Source organism: Malaclemys terrapin, chromosome 3 (assembly GCF_027887155.1).
Source record: "Malaclemys terrapin pileata isolate rMalTer1 chromosome 3, rMalTer1.hap1, whole genome shotgun sequence".
Taxonomy (NCBI): domain Eukaryota; kingdom Metazoa; phylum Chordata; order Testudines; family Emydidae; genus Malaclemys; species Malaclemys terrapin.
In genome coordinates, this window is record NC_071507.1 from 112,976,661 (window position 1) to 112,991,078 (window position 14,418).

General features: G+C 46.3%; 1 protein-coding gene across 3 annotated transcripts in view; it reads left to right on the forward strand.

The window, feature by feature from the left end:
- ECHDC1 (ethylmalonyl-CoA decarboxylase 1) overlaps positions 1–6,301 on the forward strand; it is a 44,611-nt gene extending 38,310 nt beyond the window's left edge. For all 3 annotated transcript variants that reach the window (XM_054023902.1, XM_054023904.1, XM_054023903.1), the window contains exon 6: positions 1,248–6,301. In XM_054023902.1, the coding sequence (XP_053879877.1) occupies positions 1,248–1,653 (406 nt within the window). In that variant the 3' untranslated portion in view covers positions 1,654–6,301. The remainder of the gene's footprint in view (positions 1–1,247) is intronic.
- The last annotated feature ends 8,117 nt before the right edge of the window (positions 6,302–14,418 follow it).

Sequence of the window (14,418 nt, forward strand, 5' to 3'; positions counted from 1 at the left end):
ACAGGGGAGGAGGAGGGCAGGGCAGAGAGCTCTCTGCGTGCTGCCGGCGCCTGCAAGCCACGCTCCGCGGCTCCAGCAGCTCCCATTGGCACTTTTCCCAGCCAATGGGAGCCACGGAGCTCGCGCTTGTGGCGGGCACAGCACGTGGAGACCCTTCGGCTGCCCCTGATCCTAGGAGCCAGAGGGACCTGCAGCAGGAGGGGTGAGTAGATGAGCCGTGGTGGTGGTGAAGAAGCGAGTGGTGAGGGAGCCAGTGGCTGGCAGGCGGGCGGGGAGGGTGAAGAGACAAGCGGCGATGGAGCCAGCAGCGGGCGGGAGGGTGAGGAGGCCATATCACTTTTTTTTATATATTCTTAATATAGACATGTAGCACACAGCATATATAACAGGATAATAACACATTAATACAACGCAAGTTGGTAGATACTGGTGCAAATACCCCACCCATGGAATGTCCTCTTTTTTGAATGTTCAGATATGGTAACCCTAGAAGAATGCTGAAGAGTGGTGAGGAAACTGAAGCAGGGAAATGCGTCCAGAAGTTTCATTGTTTTGTCTAGATCAGAATATTCCTTGTGCTAGCTATAGTAAGATTGATTGTTTTTAATTCTTACAGAGCCTGTTTGCTTCAACTATCATGTATCCCTGAAAAGGTGATCTATAAACCCAGAGTGCCCTTGAGGTTGGAGCTCTGGGAAAGGGTGAACTTAAGCTACTGAGGAGTCTGGGGGGGTCAGCACTGGCCTTGGGCAATTGGGCCATGTCGTCCCATTTGCACAAAAGAGTAACAGTAAGCATGTAGCCAGGAAGTGTGCCATAGAGGCCAAGAAAAGACAGTGCTGCAGCCTAGTTAGATCGTGGGAAGCATAAGATCAAACAGGTCGAGTATGGTTGGACCCAAACACAGTAGTCTGGTGAGTATCCAGCAAAGGGAGTTTTACCAGGGCTGTGTGACAGCAGCCAAAGTATATAGGGTCTGATTTCCAACTTACAGAGGTGCTGAGCGCTCACAACTCCAGCTGAAGTCAGCGGGAGCTCAAGCCCATGGTGCTTAGATAGGTTTCTATCTGGCATTAGGAGATTCCAGGTACAAGATGCTTAAGCGGCTAGACAATATATGTAATTAGCATGCTATCCAGTTATACTTTACTGTTGGGATAAAAAACAGTAAACATTGCTCAACTCTAATGTTGTTTATATAAATCACATGTAGAAATTAACACTGAATATTTTTTTCTCACTGATAGGTTAATGACTCCAGGAAGCGAGATTAGATTTGTCCACAAGCAAATGGGTTTAGTACCAGGCTGGGGTGGAGCTGCCAGGCTAGTACAAATTGTTGGCAGTGGTGCTGCCCTGAAGCTGCTAAGTGGTGCTCTCAAAGTGGATCCTGAGAGCGCAGTACATCTCGGGCTGGCTGAGGAAACTTTGCCGTCTTCAGATGAAACCAAATCTTTAGAAGAAGCCCAAGCATGGCTAAATCAATATACAAAGGGTCCAGCCGAAGTGATTCAGGCTGTGAAAAAGGTGGTCACAGCAGGAAGAGAGCTACAGTTCGAAGCTGCTTTACGGGCAGAGAAGGACATTTTTGGAACTGTTTGGGGTGGGCCTGCCAATTTGCAGGCCTTAGCTCAAAGCACAAAACACAAATGATTAACTGTCAATGCATAAGAAAAATGTTTTTGATCTTTTGCAAACAAAGCCTCCACTAAAGCAGGCATTTATTTGATCCATTTAAGAATTTGTTCATTTAAACTGGCACTAACATTCCTAGCTTGCATATCATGGAACCATATTTGGTGTGCTACCACAGAGAGAAATCCCCAGTGGATCCTTTGCTGTTCTAATCACAGGTAGAATGGAAATCAGTGAAATTAAAGGTAAATTCTGTGTTGGGAATTGAACTGTTACTGTCTCAGAATGGGGTTGAAGACTATGTTCTTGTTTTGTTTTGAATTATTCGCTTGTGAAGATGCTAGGTTGACTGCACTAGAAATAAAGCCTATTCATCAACCGAACAAGTGCATCCCAAGCAGGAAAGTACACTTCCCCCCCAACTTGCTGTCAGTGTGCCTCAAGGCAGTTTTGGTGGGACCACCACTAAGGTGACAGGGACGTTTATTTTCCGTCTTCAATCAATTCTTGGCCTCTCTGCTGAGAATGCAAACCAGGACGCTAATTGGTAGTGATGGTTTTTAGAGGTGAAGGACTCCACTAGCACAAGTAACTTCAAATAAGACAGCAATTTTTGCTTTCTGTTGGCATTCTTTGGAATTCCAGCGTTTGCTTTTGGGAATTGTTGTTTAACTTGCCCCTGTTCATAACTTTCTTGTGATTAATTTTTCATTACTTTTCATAAAGAAAAAATAAATAAAAAATACATAATTGTAAATGACTTCCAGCTTATATACATAACCCAATACTGCACATTTCACGGGATTGCCAATAGAATTATGCAGTTACACAACTTTACAACTTGTCAAAGCTGCAATACAAAATCAGACAATGTTACACAGACATAAGCTGTTAGAGTGGAGGTAATAATAATAATTAATAATAAAAGATGTACACAAATAGGGGAGAAAGGGAGGGAGGAATGGGAGGTGGGAAATGGGAGGGAAACAGTGGAGACGTCAGGTGGAAAGGAAGTCTGATATTATTTGAGCTATCTCCGTATTCTTTAGCCAAATGTATCTAGAAATGGGGGACGAATTTCAAATTCATATCATTGCTCTCTACATCTATAAGCTTTCTTATTCTTATACATATATATTCTTTCTTTCACTACTCAGCCAGGTCAAAATATCACTGCTCTAATCTGGGCATAAGCCTATTCCATTATTATAAAACCATTCGTAATCATTGCAGTCCTCAAGAACCAAAGTGTTTGTGATGGAGTTCAACCCAGAATAGCAGGTACATAACCTAGGATACAACTTTCAGCTGAGGTTTGGTTGCTGAAGCCAAGCACTGTTTTCACTCTTCTGTCCACCTCTTTTCCACAGTTGCCTGACTATTGGACAGTCCCACAGCATGTGCACTAGGGTTCCTTTCTCCTTATTTACAGCACCAACAACATCAGAGGACAAGGCCTGCATCTTGCACAACTTTTGTGGCATCCAGTACATGTTGAATAGAATCTTTTGCTGTAACAGATGTAACCTGAGTTCCACAGAAACATTTTTAACATTCTGTGATATGCTTTGCCACTAGGATCATTTTAAGGGCTGTGATAACCCTTTCTCATTCTTTCACAAACAACCCCAGACCAATCAAGTTCCTCTTCATTAGTAAAGCAGACCTAGTGGACAAGGGTGTGGGGAGTTTATGAAGCATTTCCAAGATTTCCAATAGCTCTAGAGCCTCTGACAGTCCTAGGGCATCTGGACCAATTTGATAGTTAGCAAGTGTTTTTGTTGTAAACACTGCCACTCTGCTGAGGGTGTCAGGTTATAGCTTTGCTTTAGTGTTGGAAAAGAGGCAAAGCCCTCATCCTTGACAAAATGGGAAATGATGCCCTTGCTCAGCCAGTTCTTCCACATTATATCTTTTTCCCCAAATTGCTAGACAGGGTTACCCCAAATTGATGCTTTTGCATGATGGTGAGGATGAAAGACCTGAAGACCCAAAGAGCTAGATCCTCAAAGGAATTTAGGCACCACAGTGCTGAGTATTGTAGCATGTAACCTTAGGTGGCCTGCTACCCAGTAGAACTCCCAGCCCCAAGTTAGGAACCCAGGCTCCTCATGCATTGTACTCCGTACCGGATTTACCATGGCACCATGGCGCCGGGTCCACAGTCCAAAGGGGCCCCGGCCTGCTCTTCTCCACCACCACCCTGCTCTCTCCTGTAGGGGCAGAAGATTGATGCTACCGGCTCTTGCTGCAGCAGGGCAGGCTCTGCCGGCAGCCGAGCTCCTCCCCCGCCTCTTCCCTCAGCGTGCTACGTTCTCTCCCCTCCCCCTCTCCCTGCTGCCGATCAGCTCTTTGCCAGCTGGAGGGAGGGGGAAGAGCGGAGCCTCAGCATGCTCGGGGGGGAGGGGGGAAAGGAGAAGAGGCGGGGCCTTGGGGAAGGGGCTGGAATTGGGGCATACCCCCACGACCCTAGCTCACCCCACCAGCCCTCTGCCCACCCTGACCCCTGCACCCTCTCACACCCCCAGCCCCCTGCACCCCATCACACACACCCACCCCCCTGCACCTCCCACACCTCCCCTGCCCTGACCCCTGCACCACCTCACACACCCAGCCCTCTGCCCTGACCCCTGCACCCCCTCACACCTCCCCAGCCCTCTGCCCTGACTTCTGCACACCCCCCACACACACCCCAGCCCCCTGTATTCAGTTTGATTAGACATAGATTTGCGCATTTTATTTTATTTTGCTTGGTGAGTTACTTTGTTCTGTCTGTTACTACTTGGAACCACTTAAATCCTACTTTCTGTATTTAATAAAATCACTTTTTACTTAGTAATTAACTCAGAGTATGTATTAATACCTGGGGGAGCAAACAACTGTGCATATCTCTCTTTCAGTGTTATAGAGGGCGAACAATTTATGAGTTTATCCTGTATAAGCTTTATACAGGGTAAAACGGATTTATTTGGGTTTAGACCCCATTGGGAGTTGGGCATCTGAGTGTTAAAGACAGGAACACTTCTGTTAGCTGCTTTCAGGTAAACCTGCAGTTTTGGGGCAAGTAATTCAGACCCAGGGTCTTTGTTGGAGTAGACAAGTGTGTCTGGTTCAGCAGGACAGGGTGCTGGAGTCCTGAGCTGGCAGAAAAGGCAGGGGTAGAAGTAGTCTTGGCAAATTGGGTGACAGCTCCCAGGGGGTTTCTGTGATCCAACCCGTCACAGGGATGTCAGATGATTGGGGTATTTTCAATCTTTTCTGTTTATAGTTGGATGGTTAATTTATTCTTGTTATTGGTGAAGACTGACAACTGGATTTATTTTTGATGTATGGTTTGCATTAGTAAATAAGTGTGAAACTGCCTAGACCTTCAGAAAGGCATTCTTTGATTTAGGTTTACAAAAAGGAAAAGAATTATTTTGACTTTCAGATATCAGGTGGTTGTTGCAGGACCATCAGTTACAGTTCATGTGGAAGTGATGCAAATAAGAAATAGATGCGATTGAAAAACAAACATGAAATCCCAGGATCCTATATTTTATTAGCTTCAACAATGGATCCTTGCAGAAAACTATATACAAGAAACTCAGAGATCACCACAGAGCCCGTAACCACCCCCAAACAAACCAAGAAATTTGTGGTCTACAGCCAGATACTCAGGTACTACAGAATATGCTCCAAGGAGAAAGTCCAGAACACACACACTTAAAAACCATCTTCACCAAACAAGGACACTTCACCAGAGAAGTAGAACTTGTCATGGAATGAGCCACCCAAATATTGTAAAAGAACCTGCTTCAATATGAGGAGAAGGAAACCTCTGACCAACTCCCCAAATTGTCATCTGCCACCTCACGCTGGAACCTGCACAGCATATTATTAAAGAACTATGATCCATACGCAATGGGGACCACATCCTGAAAGAAATCTTTCCCAAACTCTTTCTTCTGGCCTTCAAAAAAAAAATCCAACCTCATCAAGCTCATCAGCTGCAGCAAACTCCCCAGAGACCAGGACACACCAATTCAAAGTGGCACCAGACCCTGCCATAACAGCAGATGCAAAATCTGTAGACATATCGCCATTGCTATGACAATCAATACCTCTCAACAAGATCCATGGATCCTAGATACGCTTATTACAACATGTGGTGCACCACACCCACTGCATTTAATGCCCCAATAACTGTGTGGGTGAAACCAGACAATCACTACACTCTCAAATGAACTCACGCAGAAAAATGACAACAGACAAAAACACTCATGGGTGAAAACTTTTCACAGAACGATCACTCCATATCTGACCTCTCAATCCTCGCCCGCAAAGAAAACCTCCACACCTTCAAAAGATGATCCCAGGAACTTAAATTTATAAGTTTGTTAGACACTAAAATCATGGACTCAGTGAAGACACTGGATTTATGGCTCATTACCACAATCTATAACCCACTAACTCTCCTTTGGCCTATGACTGCAGAGACGTTTGTCCAGTTCACCTTGAGTTGTCTCTTACAACAAGTAAATTCCTTATGCTAAACAATCTTTCACCTTGTACTTAGCTGTGATACTGTGGGTACCTGTTCCAGACCTGAAGAAGAGCTCTGTGTAAGCTTGAAAGCTTGTCTCTTTCACCAACAGAAGTTGGTCCAATAAAAGATATTATCTCACCTAATATTTTACTTAGTCACTTTTTAAACTAGAGCTCTGCTATAATAGTAAGTTGAACATTATTAACCCCCCAAAAACCTCTTTCCATTTGACAATACAGATAATCAACTTATTCCTCATTTAAGCAGGTACAAAAAGGGGTGTGGTTAGCAAAAAGTATCAGAAGCCACAAGTTTATTCTAAGAGTTGAGTGAATATCTACAACTATATGAGTAATTAGGACACTTTCAACAAAGGTCTACCAGAACCCCAAATTTACTGATCAACAGAGTAGACTGCAAGGCATCTGCCCCACCTTGACTTTAGGCTTTGCCTTACTTAAGATAGGATAGGGCAGCATAGGGAGACGAGTTTGTGCAATTCACTGTGAGCAGCTTAATATGATGATGTATTTGATCTATGTTCACACACTGTTGTTGCCAGCCTAAGATTGAGTGTGAGCCTTCAGTGAGCATTAGGATGCAAAACAGCCTACCATAGTAAATTGCCATAGATATTCATAGATTCCAAGGCCTGAAGGGACAATTGTGATCATTTAGCTTGACCTCCTGTATAACACAGGTCATGGAACATCCCCAAATCATTCCTAGAGCAGATCTTTTAGAAAAACATCCAGTCTTGATTTTCAAATTGTCAGTGATGAAGAATGTCACAGTTAAGGGAAACTGCAGGGCTCAATCCAGCATGAGTGTGCAGAGGCTGCCTACTCGATCAGGCACATTACCGTATCATTTTTAGTTCAATGGTTAGAGCCCATGTTGTGAGAGCCCCACGTTCACTACCCCCTTTCTCTCCCCCCTCCCCCCGCCACCTGACATGAAGAAGGGTGACCTTTGGGTGACACTAAGAACCCCCTCAGTGCCAACTGGTGAAATATTCACTGTTCTGTAACAGCAACCCTTATCTGGCCTGCCAAACTCATTACACCTAACATGCTGCTTTCATAGTATTTATAAAGAATATAAGGTATCTTATATCAAGTATCAGGGGGTAGCCGTGTTAGTCTGTATCTACAGAAACAACAAGGAGTCTGGTGGCACCTTAAAGACTAACAGATTTATTTGGGCATAAGCTTTCGTGAGTTAAAACCTCACTTCTTCGGATGCATACGGAGTAAACAGGAACGGGAATGCACCAGAGACTAAACTACAGGGGGTTGTTCTGTCTTTAGGGTGCAAAGACAATGAACTTTGGGTATATAACTAGAAGGCAAAAAGGACACCATGTTATCCTTCACTGAGGAAGTAAAAAGGACAGTGTTTTTTTGCATCCATGAAAGTAGGATCCTAGCCACATTGGTTAAAGACATGGTGAGAAACTGCTTTAGACAAGCGTTTTGGCCTGTTAAAATTAAGTTAAAATGTGTAACACGCTTCTTCACATATAATTTTATATGTAATCATTTCTGTCCCCAACTGCTATCCTTGTATACTATCGCTTACATCAGGGGTGGCCAACCTGAGGCTGAATAGGAGCCAGAATTTACCAATGTACATTGCCAAAGAGCCACAGTAATACGTCAGCAGCCCCACATCTGCTCCCCAGCGCCTCCTGGCAGCCCCGCAGATCAGCGCCTACTCCCCCCTGCCCACTGCAATCAGCTGTTTCACGTGCACAGGAGGCTATGGGGAGGGAGGGGGGAGGAGTGAGGGCATGCAAGGGGAAGGGGCAGGGGCCTTGGGGGAAGGGGTGGAGTGGGGGCAGAGCAGGGGATTGAGCAGTGAGCACCCCCCAGCAAATTGGAAAGTTAGCATCTATAGCTCCAGCCCCAGAATCAGTGCCTAGGTAAGGAGCCTCATATTAACCTCGGAAGAGCCGCATGTGGCTCCGGAGCCACAGGTTGGCCACCCCTGGCTTAGATCTTAGTCTTCAGTCGTAAACTTAAGATTGTTGTCACTATAAATATAGCTGAGTGTTGTGTGTGATAGAGGACCTGTTCCTGAGTTATATACACACAAACCCAAACACCTTTTCCCCACCCCCTGCTCTGAGGCCCTGCCCCTTCTCTCAGGCCCCCTTCCCCACTCACTCCATCCCCTCTCCCTCTGTTGCTTGCTCTCCCCGACCCTCCCTCACTTTTACTGGGCTGCGGCAGTGGGTTGAGGTGTGGGAGGGGATGCGGGCTCTGGGCTGGGACCGAGGAGTTTGGAGTGTGGGAGGGGGCTAAGCCTGGGGCAGGGGTGTAGGAGGGGTTGTGGGGTGGAGGCTCTGGGAGGGGGCTCAGGGCTGGGGCGGGGGGGGGGGTTGGGACAATCTGATGGGGGAGGGCAGTGTGCTCCCGCAAGGTCTACTGTTGAAGCTGTTACACTTAGGATAAATAAAAGGGTCATTGAGAGAGAGGCCAGAGAAGAGTGAAAATGCCTCTATAACCTTGTGGTTAGGGAGGTGGAAGCCTGAGGGTCCAGTTCCCCTGCTCCAATGACTAATCATTTATCTAAAGTAGAACGGTGTCAAGAGGACATATCGAGAGAAGCTCACCTCAATCAGACTATCCCATAGCTCACTCGTTGGCAGGTTCTTCTGAGAGGCAGGAGATGCCTGTTCAAATCCCTTCTCTCTATCATCCAGATGGGAGTGGTGCTTAGGAAATACCTCTGGCATCATCATCAGTTCTTGGCTAGTTTAGGTAGGAAAGTGACTTTTGTGGATCACATTCTTAGGCACATATCTCTCCCCATTCATTGTCCAAGAAGACTGGGCACCTACTAAGGCTTTGTGGAGTCTAGTGATTTCCGCCCCCCCCCCCAAGTGCCTGTCAGGTTTGACACAGCATTGCAATGCCTAAGTTGCTTTGTGGCTTTGGGCTTCACTCATGGGAAGCTGTATTGCTCTGCTATACGAAAAGAGCCAATAGGCACCTTCATGCTCTTTGAATTTATGGCAGACTGTAAAATTCACTTTGGGCTAGATTCACACAGCTACATAGATAGATGCCTAAGGCCCAACGTTTAAGGGCCACTGACATTCTCAAAGCCACTATTCAGCTGCTGCCTAACCCAACAGGGGCTTACCTTTCTGCTGGTACACAGGCACAAAGCCACCCAAGGCCTGTTGCTGCCCCACTCCTAACCAGCTACTCCGATCCCTAGCAAGTTTCTCAGGCTAGGTCTTTCCCTGCCTGTCATTGTAGGAGGTCTCACAGTGCACCTATGGGACCTCACACAAAAGGGGCCCTGGGGTCGGTGGCTGTGTCCCATACTACGCACTGGTTTGAGTTCTCCCGTCTGCCTGTTTTGAAACAGAGACTTGAACACAGGTCTCCCCTCTCAGAGGTGAATGCCCTAATCACCAGGTGGGGCTGGGTCCCTTCCATGCTCTCCTGTTGAAATTTTTGCACTATAAAGCCAGAGAGAGTCTAGTGGTTAGGGTATGCAGGTGCACATCCTTGCTCCAATGAATAGTTATTTATAAACAATGGAATAGCACTAACAGATGAGCTTGAGAAAGCCCAACTAACCTAGCCAATAGCTTGGTGGTGAGGGCACACCCCAGGGATTTGGGAGACCTGTGTTCCCCTCCAGATAGAGCAGTGATTTGACCCCAGGGTGTTCCCCGGCCAGGTGTGTAGTACCCTACTAATAGGCTGTAGGAGGGCTCGCTTTTGCTTTTCCTAAGAAAAGGTATGGGCTACCTAAGGTGCCGACCTGGCTTAAGTGCCTAACTCTAGGAGCAGGTTCTTGCTGAGAATCCCAAGCTGCTGAAGGGCCCTATCTCTGGCCTGTCAGTCTGGGGCCTAAATACCTTGGCAATTCTTGGCCCTAAGATCTCTTTCCTCTGTATTGCACACCTGGCTAGCTTAGGAAGCTCCTCACTCAGCTTCTGAGGAGCCCTTCCTTAGACACCTAACTCTCCTCATGCACAGTACGAGGAGCCTGGATTCCTGAGGATCCACTGGGCAGCAGGGTCCCTAACAATCAGACATTAAAACACCTTGTCACTTTGCACCCCATAATGCTTTATAGAAATATGCTTTGAGTGTAAATATGACATAACTGGAATATGTTTTATGCTAGATATGCCATGTAACATCTCTGAAAAGGTTATGATCTACTAAATATATCATCCTATTTGTATGCATGTATCATTTTTGTATTCAAAGTTATGAATATTGGCTATGTACTTGTTTGATTTTAAGTAGCCTCAATGAAGTATTTGGTCAGCTTCTTGAGAAAAGACTATTCTCAGTAAGTGCCCAATCAAGAAACACTCAAGCTGACAATGGATTTTGAAAGACGCCAATCCACATCTGAGCTTTCCTGAGAATGTGGCGTCGTCAGTAGCGTAGCTAGGGGGGTGCAGAGGAAGCAGCCGCTTCCCCTCAGCACATTTTCCAAAAGCAGCGCCTTACTTAGGTGTTACGATGGCGCCAGTGGGCGGGGCCCACGCTCTGCTCTGAAGCTTGGCCTGCTGGGCCGGCACTGGGCTCCTGCAGGCAAGGAGAAGCAGCACAGCCAGAGGAGCCATGGGGAGGGGGCGGCACGGCCAGAGGAGCCCTGGGGGGAGGGGGGCGGCACAGCCGGAGGAGCCATCGTGGGGGGGGCCCGCTGGGGCAGCACAGCACGGCTGGAGGAGCGAGGGGAGGCGCAGCATGGCAGCGCGGCTGGAGGAGCAAGGGGGGCCTCGGGCGAGGAAGGGGAAGGAGACAAGTGAATGGAGCTGGCAGCTCTCTCGCTGCTCTGGGGTGCGTGAGGGGAAGCGGGCGGGCCCCAGGGAAGAACAGAGGTGTGTGGGGATGTCAGCCTAGGCAGGAGCCTCTGGCTCTTTGCCGCCTGTGGGCAAGCAGGGGATGAATTCAGGGGGGCCGGCGCTCAGCCTGGAGTGCAGAGACTCCCCCAAACTGCCCCGCTGCCCAAGGGGCTCGGACCCGTCAGGAGGGGTCAGAACCCCTGAGCAGAGCCGGGCCCTGTAACCCCAATCCAGGCTGTAACCCTCTCTGTTCCCTGCACACACACGGGGCTGGAACTGGGGGGTGTGTGTGTCACACCCACAAGAAAATGTCTTTTTAAGCCCCTGGAAACCCCTCCATTTTGTCTTCAGCTAGCTCAAGTGATAGCCTCCCCCCCCAAAGGATGCCTGAAAGAAACCAGAACAAAGGACATTAACTACAGGGTGTGTGAGTGATTGCTGGACCCAGACTAGGAGGAGGCTAGTCTGTCAAAGAAGCTTATTGGAACATCTCTGAGGGTGAGATTTACCTGTATTTAGTTTCCTACTGTGTTAGGCTTAGACTTGTGTGTTTTATTTTATTTTGTTTGGTAATTTACTTTGTTCTGTTATTACTTGGAACCACTTAAATCCTACTTTTTGTATTTAATAAAATCACTTTCAACTTATTAACCCAGAGTAACTATTAATACCTGAGAGGGAAAATAGCAGTGCATATCTCTCTATCAGTGTTATAGAGGGCGGACAATTTATGAGTTTACCCTTTATACGCTTCATACAGGATAAAATGGATTTATTTGGGGTTTGGACCCCATTGGGTATCTGAGTGCTGGTGACAGGAGCACTTCTTAAGCGGTTTTCAGTTAAGCCTGCAGCTTGTGGAGGACGTGGTTCAGTCTTGGATCTGTGTTTGCAGCAGGCAAGTGTGCCTGGCTCAAACAACACAAGGTACTGAAGTCCCAAGCTGGCAGGGAAAATGGGCTCAGAGGTAGTCTAGGCACATCAGGTGGCAGTCCCAAAGGGATTTCTGTGACCCAACCCGTCACACACCTAAGGCCCTTTGTCAATGTAGATTTTGGTATTTCTCTACCCTCTTCCCTTGGGATGTATCTAAACAGCCAGCAGAGAAGGACAACTAAGTGCTTGATGCTTCACTGGGTAGGCTTGTAAAAGTGGGCAAGAAGGAATACTGCCCTTAGGTGATTCTGAACCCGAGATCGTTATGAATTTGTAACCACGGGGAAACACGGTTGTGGGTTTTGAAGGAGTGACACCTACCAGAGCCTGAGTGTGAAGTTGGGGTGGCCTCTGGTAAGCTTTTTAGCATGCATGTGGGTTCTTTTATGGTTTTTAATGTTTCTAGAATACTTTCACCTTAAGAATAAATGTGCTTTTTTATAAAGAGCTATGTGATAACTTACAACTGCAGGTCAGTATGCTGTTCGTAGCCTCTGGCAAGAAAGCAAAGTGCAGCTGGTGGTCTCATTAGGCTCTGTGGCTTGCTGGGAATATCACAATATAGGCTGAGAACAGTACAGCCTGGAAAATTCCTGGTCAGTAGGAAGAGAAACACAGGTCTCTGTCCAAAAGAGGTGATCGGAGCCAGGAAGCTAGAGTGGGTGCCCTCAAAGAACCATTGAGAGGAAACACAGGCACAGTTGTCCTGAATTGTAACAGCCACCATCTTAGGTATCACAAGTCTTTCCCATAGCCCAAGCTTCCCTTCTGATTTACTTTCCCACACAAAATTTAAGGTTAGCAATGTCATACAGAAGTTGTAGTCCTTCCCCTCCCTCCCCTTCTAAATTGCCATGTGTGCATCTTTCCAATCTTTCCTTACAAGGTGGAAATCTCTTAATTCACTCAGTCAGAGATAAGAGTGATGCATTGTGGCTGCAGCTTAGCTAAAATTGGCAAGAAATAGCCTTCCTCCAAAAGGGTACTTGTTGTGGTAGCCAGGAAATCCACCCCCCTCAACTGCAGGGGAGGAACCACTGAGCCCAGGTCACAAATGACTTCTTAGGACAAACAAACAGAAACAGGAGTCACCAGTTAAAAATCAGGGATACAGAAGGGGACACTGACCAGAGAACACTCTGGATAGCGCCCATCGCTCCTCAAAAGTGTCTAAGGAGTCAACGGACACTACCCAGAGAGACTCTTTCAATCTCTTGTCCAGTCATGCCTCCAGGCAATTGGCCCGAGAGTCACAGAGCACCCCCTTCATCAACCTTAATTAAAAATGGATCAGTTCATAAGCCAACGAAAAAATTAAACCTCCTTACTGTCTCCTCTGACAAAACTCCAGATCATAACCCTTAAAAGAATAGACTCAAGGAACCTTGTTTTGTGCCATGTGGTGCCCAAATTGGGGGAAGGGGGGAGAAATACACATCTTCCCCAGCCCACTCCGCCACAGGTGTCCTTTTGCAATTCCTGCCTCTTCTGTCAGTCTCTGGAAACAACTCACCGGTGTGCTCAGATAATTTTAATCATATCCATCAATTTTTGGTATGGAGAAGAATGTAGAGCAAATTAGTTTCTACGGGAGGTCAATTTCTCCTTTGTTTCATGTTCTACTTCAGTTTCCTAAACAGAAGCCAGACAATGCAATAGAGACCTGCATGGTCTTTGGATTTCTTTCCCTCACAGGTGTGCACTTCAATTAGGGCTTACAGAAAAACAGGAGGATTTGAATATGTGGGCTTCAATCTTATGGAAAAATTCTAAATCAGAATGGACCTCATTACATTCAAAGAACTGAAGTCCTAGAGAATAAAAACCACACCTTTCAGCTGAGGATTTTAAGTGTTGTACCCAATTTCTGTACAATTCAGGTATCATATTGCTATCATAACTGTATATGAAGTGTTGTTTTCCAATGACTTACATTAAGAAGCTGAGACACATGTTAATAGATGCTTTCTTATGTCTTAGTTTGTACATTTTTATTGCAAATATGGCCATGTCCTTTCCCTCCGACCAAAGACTGGATTGAATTAACTGAAGTGGTTTCTTAATGAATTTTGAAAATTAAAAGCAAATGCAATACTTACGAGCTCAAGTCAGCTCGAACTATTGTAAGCTTTTCTGAAGCCATAGTGGGAAAAGGCTTATCCTGTCTTTTGACACGGAGGCCAGCAGTAGAGCCACATCTCCCACTAAGGCCATGTCTACACTACAAAATTATGTTAACCTAACTTACATTGGTATAAAGCCGCTAGAGTAATTACAGTACATTGCATAAAGAACGAGGAGTACTTGTGGCACTTTAGAGACTAAAAAATTTATTTCGGCATAAGCTTTCGTGGGGTAAAACCCACTTCATCAGACGCATGCAGTGGAAAATACAACAGGAAGATATACACACAGAGAACACAAAAAAATGGGTGTTGCCATACCAACAATAACAAGACTAATCAATTAAGGTGGGCTATTATCAGCAGGAGGA